Source organism: Rattus rattus, chromosome 14 (genome assembly GCF_011064425.1).
Source record: "Rattus rattus isolate New Zealand chromosome 14, Rrattus_CSIRO_v1, whole genome shotgun sequence".
In the NCBI taxonomy this organism is placed as follows: domain Eukaryota; kingdom Metazoa; phylum Chordata; class Mammalia; order Rodentia; family Muridae; genus Rattus; species Rattus rattus.
The window spans coordinates 28649402-28676310 of NC_046167.1; the positions used below are offsets into that span (position 1 = coordinate 28649402).

The following is a 26909-nucleotide window of genomic DNA, read 5'->3' on the forward strand; positions in this document are numbered from 1 at the left end:
ATGTAGAAGAATGCAGATCATCCATGCTTATCACCCTGTACAAAGCTTAAGTCCAAGGATCAAGGACCTCCACATCAAACCAGACACACTCAAACTAATAGAAGAAAAACTAGGAAGCATCTGGAACACATGGGCACTGGAAAAAAAATTTCCTGAACAAAACACCAATGGCTTATGCTCTAAGATCAAGAATCGACAAATGGGATCTCTAAAACTGCAAAGCTTGTAAGGCAAAAGGACACTGTGGTTAGGACAAAATGCAACCAACAGATTGGGAAAAGATCTTTACCAATCCTACAACAGATAGAGGCCTTATATCCAAAAATATACAAAGAACTCAAAAATTTAGACCAAGAGGGAGACAAAATAACCCTTATTAAAAATGGGGTTCAGAGCTAAACAAAGAATTCACAGCTGAGGAATGCGAATGGCATTAGTCATCTTTAGTCATCAGGGAAATGCAAATCAAAACAACCCTGAGATTTCACCTCACACCAGTGAGAATGGCTAAGATCAAAAACTCAGGTGACAGCAAATGCTGGCAAGGATGTGGGAGAAAGAGGAACACTCCTCCATTGTTGGTGGGATTGCAGACTGGTACAACCATTCTGGAAATCAGTCCGGAGGTTCCTCAGAAAATTGGACATTGAACTGCCTGAGGATCCAGCTATACCTCTCTTGGGTATATACCCAAAGATGCCCCAACATATATAAAAAAGACACGTGTCCACTATGTTCATCGCAGCCTTATTTATACAGCCCAGAAGCTGGAAAGAACCCAGATGCCCTTCAACAGAGGAATGGATACAGAAAAATGGGTATCTACACAATGGAATATTAATTAGCTATAAAAAAAACAACGCATTTTAAAATTGTAGGCAAATGGTTGAACTGAAAATATCATCCTGAGTGAGCTAACCCAATCACAGAAAGACATACATGGTATGCACTCATTGATAAGTGCTATTAGCCCAAATGCTTGAATTACCCCAGATGCCTAGAACAATGAAAACTCAAGACGGATGATCAAAATGTGAATGCTTCACTCCTTCTTAAAAGGGGAATAAGAATACCCCTGGCAGGGAAGAGAGAGGCAAAGATTAAAAACAGAGACTGAAGGACACCTATTCAGAGCCTGCCCCACATGTGGCCCATATATACAGCCACCCAATTAGATAAGATGGATGAAGCAAAGAAGTGCAGAAGTGTAGATTGCTCCTGAGAGACACAGCCAGAATACAGCAAATACAGAGGCGAATGTGAGCAGCAAACCACTGAACTGAGAATAGGACCCCGCTGAAGGAATCAGAGAAAGAACTGAAGAGCTTGAAGGGGCCTCGAGACCCCATATGTACAACAATGCCAAGCAACCAGAGCTTCCAGGACTAAGCCACTACCTAAAGACTATACATGGACTGACCCTGGACTCTGACCTCATAGGTAGCAATGAATATCCCAGTAAGAGCACCAGTGGAAGGGGAAGCCCTGGTCCTTCTAAGACTGAACCCCAGTGAACTAGACAGTTGGGGGAGGGCGGCAATAGGGGAGGGTGGGGAGGAACACCAAAGGAAGGGAGGGGGGGAGGATGTTTGCCCGAAACCGGGAAAGGGAATAACACTCGGAAATGTATATAAGAAATATTCAAGTTAATAAAAAAAATGTACCATAAAAAAAAAACAACAAAACAAAATGAATCCTCTGTACATACAGTGGCTGAGGAACACTGTCAATATGGCCATCAGCAATCCAGATAAACCGACTTGCTCTGAGCTAAGGCACTGTTTGGGACACTAGGGCTTCCAGGGCAGCATAGATACCTCCCAGTGGATCACAGCAAGACATAACCTGCATCTGTTAACCTAACAGCCCTGGTCCTGCTCATCTTGGGAGCTGTTGTTCACCCCCCTCCGCAGCCCTGCTGAGGTAGTCACACCTGAGAGCGACAGTCAGTCAATGGTGGAGCAAGCTAGGGGCTCATTCTCCTACCCTTTATCTGACTCATGTTGAGTCTCGTCTGATACCTCACTGATGACCTTGGTTCTTGGTATCCTGACTCTTACAGGGATGAGGCAGTGGCTTTCTGGAACTGTAAGTCTCCTGTGCCCTGTTTGCTGTTGAGTCTGTTAGCTGTGTGAAGTTCCCTGCAGCAGGCAGACAGTTTTAAGTACTCATGGCCCCTGTTCTGGGATTGGATCTCGATGTATGCAGTAGATATTCGAGAACTGCAGAAAGAGCAGGTGAAATGTGTGGGTCCCCTGCTGGTGTCTTGCTGAGAGCTTTTGTCTGTCCCATTCTTAGTAAAAATGTTTGTTATTATTTTCCTCAAGTTCTCAACATTTCTCCTGTTTACAGCTCGAAGTTGCACTTCAGCTTGTAAACGGGATTTCTTGTTTTCTAGTTATTATATCTTGGCATGGTGCTTTCCAAACCCCATTTTATTATGTTCCACACTTAAAAAGCCACCTGGACACGCTCCGTTTCTAGTCTTTTTTGTTAAACTATCTTTAAGCCCCCTCGCATGTTTTTGTAATGTGTAAGGCAGACTCTGTTACGACAGAAAAGTTTCAAAAGACTTGTGCAGCTGGGAGCTTTTTGATGATTTCATTTTATAAGTCCTTTGGAATGAACGTGGGCATTAAAAGGCACAATGAATACAGTATCAGTTTAACAAGGTTTGAGTGGCCTTCTTTTTACAGAGAACTTAACATTTCTAGACACTGGGATTCCACCAATGCCTTTCTCTATAATGTGTAAAAAAAACATGAAATTTAGCAGACATATAAAATGAGAAAATAGAAAAGTTGTCATAAATCTTTTGTATTAAAGTGTTTTCAATTGTTTCAGAAGGAAATAGGACTAGAAAGTGCAGGTGCTGTTTGTTAGAGAGGAGGGCTGATGTCTCGATGTAATGAAAGAAACCGAGGCACACCGGTCACACGCTTGTGGGGAACTCTGAGAATTCAGACCCATCTGGCCTCTCCACCAAAGCAGGGTGCACAGGGCCTGCTAAAGCAGTGGAGACTGCACAATGAGGCAGAATTCTCCAGACCCTTCTAAGTGGAGGGCCCAGGTCTGCCCTCGTTGCTGGTCACCAAGCCTCTCCATGTGAGTAGCAAGTAGACATCCTAACAGTGGGCCACCTAAGCTGCCTCTCCATGCTTCTGTGCCTACTCACTATGATGGTGAGCTCAGCCACTAGGACCACCAGCATATTGTTCCAAGAAAGGAGATAAGGTAGCCGTATTACTAGGTCTGGAAAAATTAGATCTCTAAGGTTATTGGGCCTCCCAAGTCCAACATTAGGGATCATCTGTAACATGGGGCAGCCACATTCCCCCCACAATGTTTTCTCTCTCTTGAGGGACTGGGTTTAGGGGATCATTTTTGCTTTAATATCTTGACTTAGAATATTTACATATAATAGGAGAACTTTCTTGGTCAATATGCTTTTTCCCTTCTTTAAATGGTGATATGCTAGTCAGTCATCTGAGCGTCAAGTATTTCTCTAATGCAGTGTCTATAGGAGGTATCCACAGATTTTGTGCTAGTAAGACTCTTCATCATGATGTCTACAGGCATTTTTATTTGGTGAGAGTTCTTAACAATCTCTGTGTGATGACTTTCTAGCACAAGGATTTCAAGGGCATATAGGTGTCACATGTTGATGAGTATCACTACACTGTAATCTCGGAATGCTCTAATTTACATTCGCACAGACTCAAACAATGCTCATACACATTATCACTGTTTCCCTTTAGAGTTTGCAGTTATGCAACTTGGTTATCTAACATTAATATTAAGGAGGGTGTTTCCTGGCAATTCATTTCCATTTCTTATTGTTTTCTGAGTGTCTTGGTAGAGTAGGTTTAGAAAGAAAGCTTAGAGGCAGGGGCTAAAGCACATAATAGTTTCTAGAGAGGGACACCCTGGAGGGAGAGATATGAAATTCTGGATGTCACATACTGCAGTGAAGACTGGGACCCATGGAGATGTATGAGGACAGGTGAAGGGCATAGGGATAGCTTTGCTGGCAAGGAAGGGCAGACGGCATTCTGGGAAAGAGAGGTCAGTGTGAGCTGATTCTCACTGCGAGATGATTGCTGAGCTGTTCTGCTAAGTTGCAGGTAAGCTGCCCACTGGTCATTACTTGTTTTGTGAGTAATTTCATTTGATGATGCTTAATGAAGGGCAAAGGGTCGAAGTAGGACTGTGAATTGGAATATAGCAGGGTTACGATTGCTCTGGGTACTAACTGTAGCACAGCACAGTGATTATCATATGGGACAATCATCCTCTTTTTGGAGGAATGTGTATATGTATTGCGTATGTGTCTGTGTGTATGCATGTTTGCACATACGTACGCATGGTTGCATGTGTAAAGGTGCATCTGTGCACTGGTTTGCATGTGTGAAGGTGAGCGTGTATGTGCACCGGTACTCATGTATGACAGGACCGAGGTCAGAGTCATGTGTCTTCCTCCATCACTTGCCCTTGGATACTGAGGCTGAATCTCTCACTGAGCCTGAAGCTCACAGCTTCAGCTACTCTAGCCAGCTGGCTCTCTCCGGGGATGCCATCGCTGACTCGAGGGCTCCAGGATGATACGCAGTCTACCAGGCTCATGGCATTTGCGCAGGTGCTGGAGAGCCGAACTCTGGTCTTTATGCTCAGTGCTCTATTCATTGAGCCACACCTCCCCCCAAGTCTTGCCATCCCATTCCTAACCCATATTTTTACATCGTTTAAGTAAATCATGGTGAATGTATAATTTTTCATAACGCTGTGTAAATTTGACATTAATGTGGATGTGCATACCAATAAGCAGAATTACAAGATGAAGAACTGAACGTTTTATATTCAAATTTTCACTTTTACTTACAAAATGTCATCATTGCTGGAAGTAGGCATAGGCTTTTGTGTGTAGAGCTTGCCTGGATCTTACTCTCAGAACCAAAACTCTGTCTCTATCTCAGGGTGTGCTCAAAGGGCAAGAGTATGACAAACTGTTCGGTACTATTAGGGTCAGTTTTGAGCTGGGGTCTCACTATGTTGCTGTGGCTGGCTTTGTGCTCCCTGAGATCTGCCTGACTCACCACCATGTGCTGGGATTAAAAGCCTGCCACCACACCCAGTCTTCACATCACATTTTAGTATTTGTGTAGTATAGAATAGCATTTTGTATTTGTATTGTATTATATTTAGTATTTGTATAGTATTTGTCTGCTCCTTCAGCTTTTTCAGACAGAAGCATCTTAGTAAAATTTTGAACATACTGGGTTCATTTTTAATAGGCAGCTGAACATGAAAAATTCAATCTGATTGTACAAGTCTACATGAAAAGTAAAAGCTCTATTTTCTTCCGATTGTGTTTTCCAAAAATGTAGTTTTCCTCACTGAATTTTGCCATCTATTGACCTTTTTATGCACTGACTCGAATACAGTCAATTATTCATACAGAGCTGAGTAGGCCCTCTGCTGACATACTGCCACCAAATACACTGACTGTTTAACATGGGATGGAAATTTGTCTTAGAAGTGGCTGCTTGCCAACGTTCGGCATAGACGATTAAGGGGTTTTAAACATATAATTGTGTGATTGCTTACATGACACAGAAACTAGGGTAATTGCCTAACAGGCACAGCAGCCATTGTGACTTACACATTTGTTGCTGTCAGATGCAGGATCAGTTACAGAGACGAACTTTCCAGCTTCACTAAGTTCAGAGAGTGCTTTCAGGGAAGCTGACAGCCAAGCCTTTGTGTGGACCAGAGAGCACGACCTTCATCTTTCTCGCTCTGCTGGGGTCAGCCCAGTGCATCAGATCTCCAGAGAAGGTGTAACCACCACACACTTCTATTTGTTCCCTGTCATCATTTGTTCTCTTGTAATTTGAGGGTGCTAAGTTCCAACTCTGAGTCTGACATGGATCCTACACAGGACTTTCTGAAGTTTTTGAAGACTTTGCTCTACTACCTTTCCTTGACCTCTTGACCTCTTTGGTCCCTGGTTAACAACCTGTCCCCAAAGCCAGAGTCCTACATAAAATTCCAAATCCTGATTGTATGACTTAGCAGGAAGGACCACTGATGTCTTTCACAACACACGGAATAAATAAACCTTTATTTAACTTGAAAGCCAAGGATACAGTGTTTACCAGTTCATAACTCACCCTGAAGCAATCAAATGCCAATCGTTCCGTTCATTCTGTCAGGATGTCTGTGTGTTGATTCGTGAACTATAGTTTCAAACGTGTTTCCCCTCATCTTGTCTTCTTTATTTTGAATGATTGGATGAATCTGCTTTTAAAGATGGAATTTAAACATTTGTAAACTCAGAGTTTTATGTGTCTACAAAAAGAAGCAGCCCGTTCAGAGCCTGCCCCACATGTGGCCCACACATATACAGCCACCAAACTAGATAAGATGGATGAAGCAAAGAAGTGCAGGCTGACAGGAGCCGGATGTAGATCTCTCCTGAGAGACACAGCCAGAATACAGCAAATACAGAGGCAAATGCCAGCAGCAAACACTGAACTGAGAACGGGACCTCTGTTGAAGGAATCAGAGAAAGGACTGAAAAGAGCTTGAAGGGGCCTGAGACCCCATATGAACAACAATGCCAAGCAACCAGAGCTTCCAGGGACTAAGCCACTACCTAAAGACTATACATGGACTGACCCTGGGCTCCAACCTCCTATAGGTAACAATGAATATCCTAGTAAGAGCACCAGTGGAAGGGAAGCCTTGGTCCTGCCAAGACTGAACCCCAGTGAAGGTGATTGTTTGGGAGAGGGTGGTAATGGGGGGGAACGATGGGGAGGGGGACACCCATAAAGAAGGGGAGGGGGAGGGATTAGGGGGATGTTGGCCCAGAAACCGGGAAGGGGAATAACAATCGAAATATAAGTAAGAAATACCCAAGTTAATAAAGATGGAGGGGGAAAAAAAAAGAAGCAGCAAAGAACACTAGATATTGAAGTCCAAAGAATGCTCAAATGAACCAATAATTTCAGCACAGTGTAGGATTTGCTCACGCGTCTATGATTTGTAGATCAGTTTTGGATCAAGCAAGTATGTTTGCTTGGGAGCTTTCTAAAACACCCAACTTCTAAATCCTGCCCATTTCGGGTTCTTTTAGAACTACCCAATTATCTTCATAAAATATAAGATTAGGTACTGGGCTTTGTATGTTTAAGTGGGCAATTATATCTTACCAATTGGATCTAAAAATATATATATATATGTATATATGTATATGATTAGATTTGTAGGTGATGTTATCTTCCTCTTTTAAGTAATTTATTGAATACAAATTTATGAAGTTGTGTGAATTCCAGATTAAAATACAATACATGTAAATAGTGAATAAATATTTAGCACTAAATGCAATGACATCAATGATTTGATCCTGATATTGATAATAGTTCTAAAGTATTAATATTTAAATAAATGCTATAAAATTGGAGCCATTTTTACAAACCTTCACTGTTGTGCTGTTTTGTTTTTCTATACCGCACATCACACTTGTTTTTTCAGACACTGAGGCTGGGCTCAGGGATGTCTGGTGCCAGTCAAGTGCTGCACCGCTCTTGCTCTGGCTAAGTTGCTCAGGTTGGTTTTGAACTTGCTATGTGGTCTGAGCAGGATGTGAACTTGTGCTCAACTCACTCAGCCTGCAAAGGAACCAGGGTTTTAAGGCCGAGCCAGCAGTCCTCTCTCCTTTTTCTTATTTTCCCTGCTTTATCTCAACATACAAAGCTAACTAATGCCTCACGTATTGTTCAAACCTGTAAGAAAATTCCATAGTGACAGTCACTGCTTTGTAGTTGTCAAAGTCTTGCTTCTAACTTTACGAAAAGAGTTAATTGAGGAAGGCAAGGATGACTTTTTCAAGAAACAAATGTGTGTAGCCACTTGTGATAGCAAACATTTCCCCAACGTGTGAAATTAGCACGGCTCCAAATTCCAACACTACTTAAAACTCCTGCAAAGCTGTTTTATGACATGTCAATATAACTGTTGTAGATAAACAGAAATGGGACAACCTATGAAAATCCCATTACACATGAAGCACAGGTTATTTTTAAAGAATAAAGTTTCTTTGAAGTAATTATCCCCCTAGTAAAGCATTAAAATTCTGACTAGAAATAGCCCTTTGGTTGTTAGGAAAGAGCTCTCCAGCAGGGTTTTAAAAGACTAAAGAAACAGATTTCGTTTTTAGAGCATTTAAAATATACAGTTACCACTGACAGGTTGTGTGGCCTCAACTAGAATACACATATTTACCTTTCAAGGAAAGCACTCACGCTATTGATTTAGGATGAAAGACATTTAGCACTAGCTTACAGCAGTTCGTTCTCATATTTGCAAAGCACTTCTAGTGTACAATGTTTAAGAGAAGCACTCTTTGCTTCTAAAGTTCACAGAGGATCTGAAACTTCGCAATCAAATGACCCAGAAAAAAAAAAGCATAAAAATGGCCAAAGTAAATGAGCATCTGTCTCACAAAAGAGGGGAAAGCAAATCGTCAATAAATGCCAGCAGCATGCTCAGCCTTCCCGGTAGTGAAAAGTCAGCAGGAGCGAGCAATTATTCTCATTGCAAGTGAAATGTGACAACTGAGGACACAGGGTGCTTTCAAGGCTACAGCTACAGACCATACAACCATGAACAGATGAAAAATAGAACCGTTTAAAAGTTGTGTATAATATTATTTTTTGAATGTTCAGATGTCCCCTTTCTTTGCCATAGCAGCTGTACTTTTAGGAAAATATCCAAGTCTGTATAATTACATACCTGTGTGTGTGTGAGTGTGTGCGTGTGTGTCTGTATATGAGTGTGTGTCTGTGTATGTGCGTGTGCGTGTGCATGCAGGTGCATGTGTAGGGCTAATTATAAAAGCATGGAAAGCTATAAAAATACACATTTGCTGTGATATGTCTTTTATTAATTAATTCATGCATTTATTCACTTTACATATCAATATCAGCCCCCTCCCAGTACCCTCTCACACCGACCCTCCCCACTATTCCTCCCTCCTAAACCTAGACACGTCAAGTCACTGCAGTGCTAGGAGATCGCTCTCCCACTGAAGCCAGACAAGGCAGCCCAGTTAGGAGAACAGGATCAGCAGGCAGGCAGGCAACAGATTCAGGGACGGCCCCCTGATCCAGTTGTTGTGGGATGCACATGAAGACCAAGCTGCCTATCTACTACCTATGTGCAGGGGGCCTAGGTCCAGCCCTTGCTCACTCTTTGGTTGTTGGTTTAGGCTCTGGAACAATCTCACTATGTAGCCCTGGCTATCCTAGAACTCACTGTGTAGATCAGGCTAACTTCACACTCACAGAGATCTATCTACCTTCCGGAATGCTAAGATTAGAGGTGTGTGCTACCCTGCTCACCTAGTATCATTTTTTTTTTAAATTTAAGGGTTAACACTATCAATAATATATACATATTGTTGATTTCTATGCATCACTCAAAATAATACAGAGATCGACTGACTTATAATGACAAGCATTGCTTGATATATTATTAAACAAAAAATAACCAAATGCAAAGGGAATACCAATGCTTAGTCTAAGACATGTGCTGTCTCCATGTGGCTTCCAGGCCTCCTAAGAAGTAGCTTGTTTTCTCCCAGGTCTCAAAAGATTTCCTTCAAAAGCGAATTCTGAGAGAAAATTGCATCTTACAAGTAAAAAATAATTTCCAACATAGTCAAACAAGGATCTAAGATAAGGACAAAGAAATTGTAGCTTTCAGAAATAACATGTGTGCTTTAGACAGTATTCTGAGACACATGTTATAAAATTATGTTTAGCAGGGTTAAATTAGTGAAGAAAAACTTTGACAACTTTCCAGAGTGGCTGCCTATGTCTGACTAAGGAGCAACAACGCACCTAGAAAGTGAAAACAGTATGAAGTGAGCAAACAGCCCCCATGGGTGAACGTTGCTGTAGATGAACGTGCAGCTGAAGAGAGAATTAATGATCTAAAAGGCAATTAGTCACAGAACAATGATACGTGATATAATGATACATGAAATGACGCATTTCATGGCGATGCGATTCAGAATGTGAAAAGATTAATTAAAATGGAGTGGAGCAGAGATGTGTCTAACTATGGTTCCAAGATGAGAAGAGGGAGAAAGGGAAACTGAGGCAATATTTAAGAGCAACACCACTGAAAAGTGTCCTCCCAGAGGCTAAATCTGAAGAACACTGAAAATCAAGTGGATAGCCACTGAGCAAATCAACGGCTAGACGGATCATGTGCATCCCGACAGCTTAAGGCCAAGAGTGGAGCCACAGAGAGAAGCAGGATCAGATTCCTATAGGAGGGCAGGAGCAGATCCACAAAGGAGAGACATTACCTTTCCTTCTATAAGCTGATGTGTTTCCCCCTAGACAGCAGTGGGGAAAGCCAGGAGAGCATGGACTGACATGTTTTATGTGCAAAAGCAAAGCTTTTCTCAACCCAAAGCTCTATGCCTGGAAAACTATCTTTTCTGCAGGAAGATGAAAGGATGGCATTTTTGAGGCATCAGGAAGTGAGTGAGTATAGTTTGCTGTTAAGCAGATACAGCAGATACAAACGTTCAGACCCTGTTTGAGATTGAAGGAGGGTGATCTCACATTCACTCTAAAATGCACCCATAGGCACTCTCTGTGGCCAGAATATAGCAAAGCAGTTGGGACTGAAGGTCCTTCCTGAAACACTACTCTCACCTTGAAACGCAATAGCTGATTGGAAAAACGCAAGTTAGCTACCGACAAGGCTTAGTGGATAAATCCTCTCTATGTGTCAGCACAAAGTAATATGACGCAATGCAAGTGGTCAAGAAGTGGAAGAGAAAGATCTTATGAATGAGGGTAGGCAGCACCAGCCATACTTAACGAAATACAAACCAAAACTGACAGAGAGTTAGATGGGAGGGGAAATGGGTGTGGATCTGGGAGAAGCTGGGGGAGAGACGTGAATATGATCAAAACACAGCTTACTGAATTTTATGAAAACTAATAAAAATAAGAAAATATCAATACAAACAAAAACCCCAACTCACCTGGCGGTGGTGGTGGAGGCTCTCGACTTTCATCTCAGCACTCAGGAGGCAGAGGCAGGTAGAACTCCGTGAGTTTGAGGCCAGCCTAATCTGCAAAGAGAGTTCCAGGACAGCCAGGACAAGACGGTGAAACTCTGTCTTGAATACAAACAAACAAGCAAACAAACCTACAAAACAGCCAACCAACCTCAAACAAAAGGCAACAGAGAGGAAGAAAGGGAGCACAGCAAGATGGGAAGAATAACAGGATAAAAGATACCACAAAATGTAAATGAAAACAAATGCCTTCACTGAACAGAACAGTACAACAAAGAGTTCTGGGTGTTCAAAATACAGGAGAAAAGGCAAGCGTAGACAAAGGGTTCTGGGCAAAACTCTTAAGGAGAAATAACACAAATGGCGTCCTTTCAGAAAAAAATCTCCACTCAAGAAAAACAAGGTTACTTTATAAGAATGGAGAGGAAGAAGTACCAGGAAAATAAGACAAACTTAAATGTCTGTGCATCTGCAGATAGGCTTCAAGATATACAAAGCCAAAAGTCTACGGTGTGGTTAGCTTTGGCCAATGAAGCAGAAAGAGAGAGACCTAGACTGCTTTGAGAAGACAGGTCACAGCCTTTTCCATTTGTCTTCCTCATGATTTTCTCATCCCTGTTGATGTTGATGGCTGGACAAGCAGAAGATCCTAGAGACTTGACTCTGCACAGTGGGGAAGAGGCTGGGTCACGTAGAGGCTGCAGAGTAGAGGCCTCCCCAGAGGACTTGACTGTTCGTCCTACGCTGTTCACAGATCATTTTGAGTCATTAGTTTCTGTCTTCTGGAAACCCCTGCTTTTTGGAGTCTGTTTCTCACACCAAAACTTGATCTTAGCTAATCTGGAGTGAGTTTAATGAAGTCACAGAAGCAGACACTTCTGCAGAGGAAGGAAAGATCAGCCCCATGGCTCCCCTTTCCCCACGTGCTCCGGAGAGATTACTGTAACACTTAGGCAAGCAACCTGAGAGAAGGGAAAGGACTCCGGTCACATGGCAAGCCGTGCAATGTAGCATATGTTTTCTTAATCTGCGTTTCTGTACCTACACTCATCTGATTAGCCAATTAGGAAGGAAACAGACTATTAAAAGATTAATTTGGTTCATTTAGACTTCCTCTCCCTCTGCTCCTCTTTAAGCACTTAGTATCTGTAGAAATGGCCAAATGGCCCATTTGTGCCTTGTGCTTTCTGGAGGAACTTTGACTGATTAAAAAGGATATTCCTCAGCAATCACACACATTTCACTCTTCATTCTATCACATCTCAATACAATCTGTCTGCATCCCTTAGCAACTTGTTTTGTTCCTGAAGCTTTGTTTGATGCATTTCAACGGAGCCACAAGGCTCAGGGAAGACACGCTCAAGAGCAAAGACAAAGGATAAAAAGCTCAAAGGAATATTTCAGTGTGGAAAGAAAAGGCTATTAACATCACTAAATGCTCTTTATGATGCTGTGTCTAAGGTTAGCAGGGCCTGGCTGCCTTTTGTTCTTGAGAACCATGGTGGAGTTCATCAGATGAAATGACTTAAGACCTTGAAGGCCACCAGAGCATGGCAGCTCCACCCCGGGGACACCCTGAACTTTGGAGGATGTATGGATGTAAACGATTTAAGATGTAAAGTTCCAGTCTCCAGTGTCTTTTAAATTTATATATGTACGAAGTTCCTACAGGCAGTGTCACACCGGTTCCCGACTGCTACCTTCCACTTCATAACTATCCTCCTCCCACCTTATGACTTCAGGATACATTTTAGACAGTGACGTCAACAGTTAATTTCACCATGAACCTTACTCTGCTTATTTTTTTAATGAATAAATCACGTGGAGTAGCAAAACTAATTTTCATGGCATAATTTCTTCATCCTTTTATTTCTTGGAAAGGCTAACAGGCTTGGCTTTTACCTCCTTATTAGTACTACAAGGTTGAGGGGAAATGCATCTAGTAGCCTAAGAATGCTTCTTTTCTCAAAATAAGAAAGTTCCTCCCTTAGCCAGGTTCGTGTTGGTTCAGATACATGATTTACCGTGCATCTGGAAGCCATTCTCTTGAGAAGTCTTCATTGTTTCCCTTGGTGATACTGGGAGACATCACCCGGATATTATTAATCCTTGGTTTGTTTTTCCAAAATATCAGGTCTCACGGTAAATCCTTTATTCTCCATGAGGGTTTCTGGAGTAATCACTAGTTGGCTAGACGATGAATTTTCTATATTGAATAACCTTGCCTGCATTCCAGTGTGCTTGGCTTCCAGTTTCTACTTTAAAAACATCCAAAATAAGTGTGGCTTGACACACGAGGGTTTTCAAATTTTCCTATAAGATTCTGTATTCTCGTTAAAAGAAAAGAACTTAGAATAAAGTAGATTTCATACCTATCAACTTACTTTAAAACAATTTAAGAAAACTATATTTTAAAAGAAGCACATTTTGGGGTTTCTTAAGGGCTGAATTTATTTATGTGTCTGTGTCCCTGACTGTATGAGTGCATGCCAAGTGTGGATGGATACTCAGGGAGATGAGAGGTGAGTGCTGGATCCCTGCAGTGGGAGTTGTGAGCCACCTGATATGTGTGCTGGGAACCGAAGCCAGTAGTATGTGCTTTTAACCAGTGAGTTTCCCTCTAGTCACACAGGAGAAAAGTTGAGCTATTCTACTTTTCATTCTAGATGCTTTTAGTAGAACCTGAATATAACAGAAATGATGAGGATGCATTGATAAATGAATGTTGACATGAGTTTTGGCAGATTGAATTAATATTCCTAGTAATTCTTTATGCTGTATCAGTGCTATTATATATCTGTACCTTTACCATGACTCTATAGGTGAGCAAATAATTCCATTGTATTAACCTTCTGTTACTACAATAAAATGCCTGAGGTAATCAATTTAAAAAGAGGAAAGGCTTAGTTACATTTTGAAAGCTTTTTTTCATGGTCATTCGATCAGATTGCTTTTGGGCTGTGGTGAGGGAACATATCACCAGGATAGAGGAAAACCAATTACCTTAGAGTTCAGAGAGAAAGTAACAGAGAAAGCAACTATGGTTTTACATTCCCATCTACAGCATGACCACATCCACTAGGCCCCACATCTTCAAAGTTTCACCAGCTCCAAACAGTGCAAGTCTAGAGACCAAGCCCTTAACCCATGAGCCTTTGAGACCCATTAAATATACAAATTACATTATTTGACCATTTGACTTTAAGCTTGGCCACTTGACTTCTTTTGGCCAGTGGGAAGACCTGTAAAATGATCCACAAGACAAGAGCATGCAGCAGGTAGACATCCTCAGCTTAGCTTATGGGCTGGGACATGTGGAGGAGGACCACCTACAAGCACTGCTGATCCGGACCAGAGCCGCGTGATCACAGCCTGAGTCAGCGATACTGCAACCTGGAAGCATGAGTGACCCAGGAAGCCTGAGAGACCCCACTACAGATGCCACTGAGCTCAGCAGCAGTTTGCCACAAGGCACTATTGGGGTGGTGATGAACTCTGACAGAAACTTCACTCCCTCTGAGGGGAGCTTTCTCTGGATTCGTCTGTCTCCTGACAACTGGCTGGTCCTGGAGACTGAGGAGAAAAGCTGAGGCAGTGATCAGCTCTGGGCCTCCTTGATGACCTCAGCTGCTCCTCCTGGCTTTGTTTATCCTTCCCTTCTTTGTACTCTGATTCATTAGCGCTTTATTGGTTTTCTTTTGGCATAGTTTTATTTTACATACTAATGTGTTTCATAAGGATGCTTTATTTTAAGAATATCAGTGTTTTGAGTATATTCAATTCATTGTCTGTGACCTCCAGTCCCTATCCCATCCCATTTTCTCTTCTACTAGTTCATTCCTTTCCTCAGCTTCTCCTTTCTACAGCCATGTCATTCATATATATATATATATATATATGTATATATATATATACATATATATATATCAGATAACAGATGAATCAAAGAAAACACATGGTATTTGTCTTTCTGAATCTGGCTGATTTCAGTTAATACCATCTTCAGTTGCATCCATTTTTGTAGGAAATGAAATGACATAGCTTCATTCCTCTTTGTGGCCAAAGAAAACTGTATGGCGTTACAACAACACTTTTCTCTACCCTTTTCGCTGCTGATGTGTCCTTCTTCTAAAAGTCCTTGAGATCAATGGCTTCCAGCGACTGTCTTTCAAGTTGCTTGAATATTTTCATATTCCTAAATGACACGTTTGAACTGTGCTGGATGGGCCTCAGTTGCACAGAGATCTCACTGAATTCTGTGAAGGAAGAGGATGCAGTTCTGCTGCTATCGTGTGTCTCTGTAATCACAGGTCTCTTTTCCGGGCTCTACATCCTACTGTCCTTACCGTAGAGAGTACAAAGTAAGTTCTGTGTAAGCAGTTGTCCATGCTTTACTGTGTAAGGAATAACTGACTGGAAAAAGACAGAAGCGATGTTTTACAAACATAGATGCTTTTGAGACAGGCTGCACTCTATATCCTTGGCTGGTCTGGAACTCACTTCATAGACCAGGCTAGCCTGGGACTCACAGAGATCCTCTTGCTTCTGACTCCAGAGTGTTGGGATCAAAGGCACGCACCACCATGTTTTTATCATGATGGTTTAAAGTATTTTTAAGAGAGGCCTGTAGGGCCCAGCTACCACCCAGACTTCAGGCAGGACTTGAGGCTTTCCAGGGTGGTGATGCACAAAGCTGTTTCGTTTGGTTTTGTTCCTGTTGGCTTTTGTTACCCTGAGCTACTGCTGAGTTCCAATGCTCTCCTTTCTGCTGGGCCACCACTCTTGTCTGCTGTCTAGAGTTGATGGATGTGTCTCACCTAGTCTAGGTTCTTCACTTTCTTGTTCCACTCTCATCTGAGCAAGTTTCGAGTGCGTTCACGATGCATGTATTTGACTAGAGCTCCATGGTGAGGAAGAAAGGTGACTAAATACACCAGGGCTCCCCCAAAGTCAGTGCTGTAGGATGAAGGCTGACAAATTCAGCAGTGACCCTTCTCGACTAGGTCACTGACGTAGCGTGAAGGTTACCAAATACATCAATGACCCCACTGCCTACCTGTTATCTTAGACTGGGGAAACTCTCCATTCCATTTCTTTTATATGGCTTTGAAGCTTGTAACATATTCATCCTGTCCCTTCCAAACCTCAGTTCAAGATACTGGTCATTTGATCGTTTTCTTGCTCATGTTTTCCACTCAAAAGACCAACTTCCTGTAGAACATGAGACTGCTAGAGAAGAGACAGGTGGGAAACGCCCTTTACCTATGAAGCTGCTTCAACCCAAAATGTCAATTATTCAATCTTATTCTAAAATCCAAACCGTTTTGTTTCATTCATATAAAATAACCTAAATACTAGTTACTTGACTTACAGCTCAAGTTTAATTAATATATAATTTCTACTTATCCATGTTATATATGTTTTCTCTATAGCATTTAATAGTTTCACTACAGAAACATAGTTCAATATGACGCTTCCAGGTTAAAGTCTTAAGCCCTGGGATCTCTAACTATGATCTCAGAATACATAGGTCTTTGTAGAAGCAATCAAATTAGAACTCAGTGCAGAAAGCTGTATTTCAGTACAACTGTTGTCATTTGGAAACAGGAAATGCTGTCACAAAGGCAGGCACACAGACAAAGTGTCCTATGAGTGTGGAGGTGTGAAGATGGCGCTCCATCTGTCAGCGGAGGAGGAAGCCCTGACGCAGACCCTTCCTTTCGTTTCAGCCCAGGGCAACCATCCTTGATTTAAACCTCCAGATTCCAGAAACCCCAGAACAATCCATCCAGTTACTCTAACACCAGGTCTGTCTTACCATGTTCTGACAGCCCTACTGGAGCTTTGAAAGGATCCAGAGTCTACTCTGTCTCAGAGGGAATGGCTCGCTGCAGCCAGGGTGGATGGATTAAAGGAAACGCATCAAGTCTTCTTCTGAGTACCCCAGATTTTTAAAAATATTTATTTATTTGTTTGTTTATTATTTTAAATTATTTGCTTTTAGATCCCACTCACTGTCCCCTCTCCCAGTGAACTCCTCCCACAACCCATCTCCTTCTCCTTTTCCTCTGCTGAGGGCCACCAGCTCAGATTATTTTTATCTCCCATTCCGTGGGGGCAGAACTACGCTGTGTGTCCATGCTCTACAGTAGTGGTTCTCAACCCGTGGGCCACAGCCTGGCCACATCTCAGCTGTGCTGCCCACCAGATATTTACATCACAACTCATAACAGTAGACGATTTACTTATACACAGCAATGAAAACATTTTATGGTTGGGCAGCACCACAGCAGGAGGAACTGTATTAAGGAGTCCCGATGTCAGGAAGGTTGGGAAGTACCCCTCTACAGGGTGGCCGGCCTACAGCACACTCAGTCCTGAGTGCGCTACTGCAATCGCCAGATCTCTTTTCTAGGAATACAGCTATTCACATCCTCAGGCAGGTTCTACCGTCTTTATCCGAGAAACCGAACCTTTCTAAAACCACCAACATTGATCAGGTGGTTTACCAATTTGTTGCTTGTGTGTCAGTTGCCCACCTAGGCCTTATGGACACACACTTAAAGGAGGCAGCACTTTCTACCAATTCCTTGCAGTGCTAGGAGACAGAAGACAAGACACAGACAGAGGATGGGAAGCCCTTCTTGGAATGGTGGAAGTAGAAAAACCTAAGTGGTTTTTTTGTTTTGTTTTGTTTTGTTTTGTTTTCCGGAAGGTGAAGATTCTATTGAGTGAACTATTCCATCCTCAACAACATTGATGCTTTCAAAACGGAAAGAAAAGAACTCAAAACTTCCAAGAGGCTAAAATTTTCTCTCTTCTATATTTCCATTTTCTATATCTGAGCTGCGGACTGTACAGCCTTGGCATGCCCTTCCTTTGCCCCTTTGGCACTCAGAATCAGTTCAGGACTGCTCAACCATTTTGCACCCTAACTAGCCTACTGTCCATACATATTTTGTCCCCTAAAAGCTCATGCGGTTACCCGTGCTGTCTCTCCCCCTCCCCTCTAAGCCCTCGGGGGTTCCTATCTGGTAGAGTATCTAGGAATGCTGTCAAGATAATTTAATGCTCTTGCAGGGGGCCGGAGTCTAGTTTCCAGAATTCATATCTAGTGACTCGTAACTTCCTGTAAGTCCAGCTCTTGAAGACCCTCTCTCCTTTTATGGCACCTACACTCACATACAACCCTCACTACCCCTAATTAAAAAATAGAATAAATCTTAGAAAGATGTGTTTTAATGAACAAAGGCGACACTTGTTTTCCAGACGAGGTTTTCATTTCACTGACGTTTCGCTGCAGAAGGCTGTTGTGGAGTATGTTCAGCCTCGCGAGTCTGAGTTCTACTACAGTTACTGAAAGAATAAAAAGCTGCAAGCCTCAAATATCCTAAACGAGACACGATGCTATTTTTGAGGGTTTTGATAGATTCAATACTTAAGTAACGCCTGTCTGGAAGCCTGTGAAACATCACAGGATATTCTAATGCCTCTTTTCTGAGCGTGGTCTCTTCCATTTTTTGAAGCCGCTCCCGATTTCCTGGACTGAGCTGGGATGAGCCCTGGAACTCTGCAGGCAGCGGAGGAATCCTAGTGTTTCCAGGGTGCAGGGCTGGGGATCTGGGGGTTCTGAGCAGCGCCAGGGCTGGGGCTGGAGTCTCCCAGTGCTTCCTTCCCATTTGCAGGCGTCAAGCGCAGCCGGTCGGGTGTTTACCGGTGTCCTAGCAACGAAGCGCGCGCGGGTACTAGAGTGCCAGGCGACACTGCAGGTGAGTGGTCGCGGTGGCGTGCGCTGAGATCGGGGACACAGCCTGGATTTTCGTCGGTTCTCTCTGCCCTTGGCTCTCGTCTAGTCTCATCTCTCTCCCATCCCTCTTGGTCTCCACTCTGGCGCCTCTCATCCTACCCCCAGCAGCTCCTTCAGCTGTCTCCTTCCCACTTCTCTTCCACCCCTTGGGTTCCTCCCTTCAAGCACTTTCCTTCTGCTCCGAGTTGGTCTGGGGACCTCCTTCCTTCCACCAACTCCAGCCCACTGTTCCACTTCAGTCCCTTCCTAGTCTTCGGACCTGGGTTCCTCCTCTACCCTCGGCTTGGCCTCCTGCTCTCACCCTGACCTTCGGCCTTCACCTCTTCCCACATCTCTACCACACCAGAGCACTAGGGACTCCAACTGCAGAGCCCGGGCTTGAAATGTGCCCGCCTGGTGCCAGGGTTCTTAAGTCTTCGAATGGCCATGCGTGTCCTGACTCTCCATAGATGTTACACTTAGCCTCAGGAAGAATTAGATTAATACAGTGATTATTTCCAAAATTATTGCGATTCGTTAATGATAAAGGAAGCTTGGAGCTGAGCATAAAAGAAAACACATCTTGTTCTTGTTTAAATTTGAACTTTCCTTGGAAATATTAATTTAAAGACATTAATTCACAAGATATGTGTTATTATTTGTTGTAACCATGTTTGTTAAAAACAAAAGAATTAATGGAGTGGTGAGGATGGCTGGGAGAAACCATCTTGATAAAATGCCACAGTTTTTGTTTGCTTGTTTGAACACCTCTGATTTTCCACTTTCTTTCTCAAGAGTATTGCCTTCGCTTTCAGGATTGTCCCAGCGTTTGAGGCACTCTGGGGGCTCCTGCTAATGCTCGGTAGAGGCTGCTCATTTCTGGGCTTCTCAGGACTGATTGAGAAAAGGAGTTTACATAGTCTTAAACGTGAGTTTACTTTACGTTTCCATAAAAATTTCTCATGAGCAAAAGAATTTTCTGCGTGCCTTAGTTTCCTTCGAAGTGTTTTCTAAGAGGTCGTCACCCTGTTGCCTATCGACTACCATGGTCCTGTGTGGTCCATAAAACCCGGTTTCCTTTAGAAAGAGTGATGGGAAAAAATGGTATGCACACTGCATATATGCATCCCGAAACAGAGTCTACTTACAGTTAAACATAGGCAGAATGTCCGCTGAAGCTCTTCTGGATTAGATAAACCACTTGCATATTTCAACTGTTTATAGTTATTCTCTGAACACTTGGACACTAATGTGTCAGGCACACGTGTTTTTATATTTGACAGCAAAAGCACTTTCCATCAATTAGAAATAGAAAAAAGAAATCACAGAAAAATCTGCACATCATATTTTATTTCACCAATACAGAGATATGTCCACAGTGTGTGTGTGTGTGTGTGTGTGTGTGTGAGAGAGAGAGAGAGAGAGAGAGAGAGAGAGAGAGAGAGAGAGAGAGAGACATAAAAACACACAGGGAACTGGTTTTCCACCATACCTGGACTTTGTAACAATATCTTGTAATGACAGCTTATTATTTTGAAACAAAGAGTGCAGATAATAATCTTACATAGATAATACATTTTAACACTGATAATGCTCTGTGAAGAAAAAGAATTGTAAATGTTTAGGCACCATTGTACTAGAGTATCTTAGGGAGTTTCTCAGCCTAAGATAGAGTTACCTGGACGTGGTGTTTCCAAACCCTGGCTGACACCAGTGTGTCAAAACGTATCTTGAATTTTGTGGCTAACATTGTCACCATACTGTGATTTCGCAAGATGCTGAGCTCCTGATTAAAGTTCAATATAGAGCAAAACATAAAAACTTTTGTTTCCTTTATATGACAGTTATTATCCTGAGACACCCAACGCGTTTTAAAACTGCTTTGTGACTTTGCTAAAGTGGAGGGAAATTTTAGGCTGTGATAATAACTTATCTGAAGTTTTCCAAATACCACATGCTGCGAATTTCAGCAGAGTTCGTCCTGCTGGCCACTCTTATGCATAAGAACAATATTTGTATCCTTGGCACTGGCCACTAGATGCCAACAACGCCTCTTGCTGTCATTTGGTCACTATGAATAGACATGTCTGCAGTGCTACTGTTCTGCTTCGCAGCAGGAAACAGTTCTCTGGAGAGAGCTGCTGAAGCCCTGTTACTGGATTTTACAATTGAATGTGGTACAGAAAGTAAAATCTCCCCTCTTTGCGTCAAACTTTGTATTTCAATGCCTTTGTTAAAATGGCAGATAGGAAAAGCTCAGTTTATTTTGTATTTAATTTTATCACCATCTAATATTCTGGAGGGAAGGTTTTACCTGGCCAATGGCATTACGAAAATATAGACAATCTTTGAACAGTACTACTATTGTTAATAAGTTGTTACTTTGTTCTTACTTAATTTTTCAGATAAAGTCATCTTTTAAAGGTCTCCTTGTACAGATAAATTTCTGTTTAGCCCAAGTGAAAGACATTTTATTGGATTTGTTTAAAAATTGTATTGCTACAGTGTTTTGATAAATTTAGATAAATAGATTAAAAATCTCTGACTTGTTCCTACAGCTGTCACACTTACTCTTAAGCAAACAGTACTTCTATTTTGCATATGATCTCTGAGCAGGAATATAGGGCTCCCTCCTGTGCCCTGAATAAGCACAATATACTGTACTAACTTTCATCAAGAATTAAATTGACAATTTACCATCACAGTTTGATCCTATTTTTATTAACCTCAGATGCATGTGAGGAACTCAAGAGACTTGGGAGAGGGCTTGCCTGCCTTCAGTGCCCCCAGGCAGATATTATGACTGTAAGAGATTTAGAACAACAGGTTTCATTTAATTGCCTAATTCTAAATGATGTGTGGCTCAGATCAAACGTGCGTTTTTTCACTCAAACCCCAGTCTCCCGTCAGAGCTGGGAAGCAACACTCTTACTGCCAACCTCCTCTGATTCTGTTTTTCCATTCTCGAAGTTTTCTTTGTTGAGCTTTCTGTACAGCTGTTCTGTTTCTTAGGCTCTTGGAAATTAGAAAGACGTTATTAATTTAGGGCAGGCCGATACTGGAAATTTCTTCAGCACAACTCTGTTTTGTGTATTGATGCTTAGCTGTTTTTATTGCACTGAGGAACAGTTGTTAAAAATGCTGAAGGTAGGTTGGTAACACTAGTGTAAACTCTTGAAAATGAAATAAAATGCTCACGTTAAAATGTGGATACCTCTAATTCCTTCTCTTCTGCTGTAGTGTATGCTCTGACCTTGCCTCAGAGGATAAACAGCTCCATGGGTGTGGCGTTGGCCAGGTCGGCACAGTGGACTGCTTCGGGGTATGAGACTGGAACCCTGGAAATCACTCCTCTGAATGAGTCGATACTGAATGAAATTACTAAGTTCGTGGAGTCTTTTTCTTATAAATATCCCCAAGAGGCAAAATTTGTTTTTGTAGAACCACTTGAGTGGAAAACATATTTGGAACCCTCAGCATTTGAATCGGGCTATGTTGTCAGGTAAGCCACTTGAATGGCTTCTAGAATTCAATACAACTTTATTTAGATTTTCATTGACTGGGTGAGGGTTGGAGCTGGTTAATAATCTCTTAAACCTGTTGCAAAGTGGAGATAGACGGGATACTTAAGGATATTTCAGATGGAAACGTGAGATTTACTCATTTTTAATTTAAATGTCATTCCTTTTTGATAGAGGATGCATTTTCCAGATCTCGGCTGTTCCTTTCCTGCTTGCTTTTCCACACATCTGTGTGACCTTCTGGATGTTAGTAGCTACTGGCTGTAGTGCCTGGTGTCACCAAATCCTTACACAATTTAACCATCTCATTCCCCACACCTACAAGAAGAAGGTGGAGAATTTTCCTTAATACATGAGAGGATAAAACCTGGTGCTTCATGCATGTTACACATGTGCTCTGCAATTGATCTCTATCCCAAGTCTTTAAGGGAGACACTTCTTAGCAAAGAGTTTTAGATATGAGATTTATAAAGATCCTACAAGTAGTTCAAAGAGTGAAGTATCAGTTCATCTCTTTGAACACATGTATACATGAACATTTACTATGCAGCTTGGTCATTCCCTTTGCCCTATCTGTCCCTTTCTGATGTTGCGTTTTCTGTCTTGAAGACCGATCTCGTGTAAAGCAGTTTCCGAGCTCACCGACGCTTTTCCATGTGGGGCTGTTTGGAAATCGTGACTTTTCAAGAGTTCACGTTAACAATTGCAAACCCACCCCTGAACTGCATCGAAGAGCTTTTTAGTGCCCAGCCTCCCCTTTCCGAACTTGTCATTTTTAATACCTGCCAGGCGTCACCCGCTATCCTCCCCAGAGCTAGTCATTTGTAGGTGACTGCCCAATTCCTGGCTGCTTCCGCCTAAGCTCCATGTTTTTTATTTTTTATTTTTCTTAAACTTTCGAGAGATGGACTCAGCTGTAAAACCAGTTAGAAACACATTAACTACTTTGTCAAAAGACGGTTTTACAGCAAATAACAGAAAAAAAAAAGTCATCATATCTGGCCTCTGCATTCCTTCCATGTGCCAAGTCCCAACGTGACCACATCTGTGTCCTTAGCTGGCGGGGATGCAGCACACTCCGCAGTGGTATTGATGTTTTTCTTTTGAACAAATTCTTTTGACTTAATGCAGCCTCTGCCTGCAGTCTTTCTGCATGCTGGCCCCTCCTGAGGGAGATTTATGGACATTTTGATGTCAGATGTGTCATGAAACAGTAGCCCCTTGACTACATTACCTCTGTCAAATTTATTATGAAACCTTTCCCTTTTGCTGCCCATCACTTTTGCCTGTGGCCCTTAGTAAAGACGTCTTTGATGTGGGAAGGGATGAGACAGGTCTAACGATGTCACTTACTGAGAACTAAACCGTGCTTTCGTGCCTCTGATGAAAACCACATGGGTGCTGACTGCACTACAAGAGACAAAATTCACAGATAAGATTTTGCTAGTAACCTAAAATGCTAAATACTTCGTGTCTCTAGGTATTAACAGTATATCTTGATTTACATGCCAAGTTAAGGAATGTTCATCAACTTACAGTCACTCTTCTATGACTGTGACAAAATGTCTGAGGCATCAAGCTGAAAGGAGGAAAAAGTTTGTATTGGCTCATGGTTTCTGATATTTGTTTTGCTGTCCCATCGTTTTGAAACTGTGGTAAGGTAGCAGGAGTGTGTGTGGTAGAAGACCTAATGGTACCTGGAGAACAAAGAAAGAGTCTTAAGATACAGAGTCCCGGTACTCCCTTCCAGGGCATACTCTCGGGCGTCTTCGCTTTCCTTCTCGTAGTTGTGATTAAAATACTTGAGAGTTGAGGGAAAGGGGGTGTGTCTGTCTCACGTTTGCAGGACATAGTCCATTGCAGCAGGGAGTTAGACTGGCAGGAGGGAGCAATTCACATGGCACCCACAGCCAGGCAGCAGAGACTCCTCCTGTAGCTTGGCCTCCGTCATAGGTAATTTCTGTCAGCTTGACACAAACTTAGGCACATCATGGAAGAAAGAATCTCAAGAGAGGAAGTTGCCTCTACAGGATGTACTTGTGGACATATCTGTGGGGGGATGTTCTTAACTGCAGTTGATGTGGTAGGGCCCAACACTCGTGGGTAGTGCCATCTCTGGGGAAGTGGGTTTGGGCTAGGGTACCTGATAACTCAGGAGATCCGAGTCAGTAAGAGTTACCGTGCTGTTTCTGCCTCAGGTCTGACCTCTAGGCTGCTGCTCGGAGCACCGGCCTTGGCTTTCCTTGAAAATGGCCTCTAACCTGTAAGCTGAATAAACTCCTCGGGCCCCAGATTGCTTTTGGTCAGTGTAACGGAAGGCAAAGCAGAGCGGAAGTTGGTACCAGAAACACGGGGCATTGCCGCGATGGACCTGGTCATTTGGCTTTTATTTTTTGGGTTATCCTGGGAAGAAAAATGAAGGATTTTGGAACATTGGGCTGAAAGAGCTGTTTAAGTATTCAGAGCTCAATGAGCTGTGGTGGGAGCTTGGAAGATTAGCATATCAATAGAAAGGCCATGCAGGCTGGTGAAGTTTCAGGGGAAGGTTTGAGTGTCCCTTAAGACACAGGGGGTATTTGTGTGAGGATTGAGAATTAGTAGACAGCTGGAGCAGGAGAATCACATGTGATTAACAGGAGACCAGCCCCACTAATTTGAAACCTTTGGTCTACTAGGACAATCCAGTGTGGTTAGCTGCAGCTGAAAAGATCAGCTGAGATTAATAAGCGACCAACATCATTGAGGTGAAATCTTCTGGGAAACATATTCTCAGGGTCAGCATATAGAAGCTGTGGTCTGGAGGGGCCAAGGCTGCATTTCAAGCCAGATACTGAACTTGGCAATGTATGAGACATTCTCATGTAGTGTGCATTTTGAAGGCATGACAGAGTCAAAGAGAAAACCTGATGTTTGGTACCCTGTGAGGCTCAGAGAGGCCAGTGGTACAGGTATAACCCCAGTTGTAGCAGAGTTCCCAGGACTGAAGGGATTGGCATCATAAAGAGCCTCCTCTGATGGTGTAGCCCTTGCTTCTCTGCTGAATTATAAACTTCAGCTGGTGAGCAAGGAGAGATGGCCCTTCCCTGTTCCTGATGGCCACCTCAAGTTTCATTGTGCCCAGTTAATGACTTTATGATTTTGGATCTCAGCTCAGCTTCATGCACTTCTGTTTAAAATTGAGTGACCATCCCTTTACCTGAGCCACCCTTAGAAATGCCCTTCCTCCTAAAAACTGTTTCAGAAGCTCGTAGTGTAGATAACACAGTTTCTACACAGACTCCAAGGCCAACTCGACAAGCATTTCATGCATCCAGTTATCCCACACATGGTGGAATATTCAGTATCTTCTAGAGGCGGGTACTGTTGGAGGCTCTAGGGATGGAGTTTGTGTCCACGGGTACCAGGCAGAACTGCACTAACAGAGATTCTCTGCTAGTTATTGTTGCTACCACAAACGACCAGAAAACCAGTTGGTTAATAAAACACAAAATTTAGTATAGTTTTGGAAGGCAGGGTCTAATCTGCAGGGTAAAAAAAGGTCAAAGTATAGTAAGGGCTCATTCACCCAAGAGACTTTGAGAATTTGTTCTTTCCTTTCCCAACTTACAGAAACTTCTTCCTTGGTTTGTGGCCACAGAGAGCTGTCAATCCACCAGTCTTTACTTCCCTGATCCTGTGAAGACCCTTATGATTTGTTTGTGTCAGAGAGTGCAGAGGGAGAATTTTTCTCCCTAGTCAGAATCCTTGTTGGTACGTCTGCTTAACCAACAATTTAATCCCCCTTTATCTGGAGATTTTAGAAGGCTGTGATTCTGTTTCCTACAGTCTCTCACTTTGCTTGTTTTTATTTTAATGACATAGTACTGTAGTTTGGACAAACGGCTCTCAAAGACTCCTGAGATAAAGCCTCGGTCATAAGAGTGGTGCAGTTGGGAGGTAGAAGAAGCTTTAAGAGCTGGGCCTCCTGAGAGATGTCAGGCCATTGGTGGTGTTATCTTAATGGGGATGTCAGGACTCAGCCCCTCTTTCTTCCTTTCCACTCCTTCCTGGCCATGAGCTGCTGTCTGCTTCTGCCCTACAGTTCCAAGACAACAGGGCCAAATTATTGCGGGCTAGAGTCTTAACAACTGTGAGCTCAGGCCCAAAACCTTTCCTGTTTTGTGCAGATAATTTCAAGGTATTTTGTTACAGCACCCAAAATTGACTAACACAGTGCCAGGAGCAAATATTCTGGATCTGTCCAATTTCTCTTTATGGCTGCCAGTCAGGAAGGTTCCATATCTGTTTCACCACATTGCAGCTTCCAATAGGTGGTTAGGTCTTCACATGCAAGCAGCTCTCTCAGGGATATGACTATGTGATAAAATTATGTAACTAATAGCTAATTTAAAAACTACATATTTAATTTATATTGTGATAGAAATTCATATCAATGTCACTCTCACGAAACTCTTAAACTACTTAAATTCCAACATAAAAACGCAAACAAACAAAATCA

The 26909-nt window shown here is 42.5% G+C and overlaps 1 protein-coding gene across 2 annotated transcripts in view; it reads left to right on the plus strand.

Annotated features, from left to right (window-relative positions):
- Positions 1 to 22168: 22168 nt before the first annotated feature.
- The window catches only part of Armc4 (armadillo repeat containing 4), a 166874-nt gene continuing 162133 nt past the window's right edge, over positions 22169 to 26909 (plus strand). For both annotated transcript variants that reach the window (XM_032884509.1, XM_032884508.1), the window contains exon 1: positions 22169 to 22392. In XM_032884509.1, coding sequence (XP_032740400.1) covers positions 22169 to 22392 — 224 coding nt within the window. The remainder of the gene's footprint in view (positions 22393 to 26909) is intronic.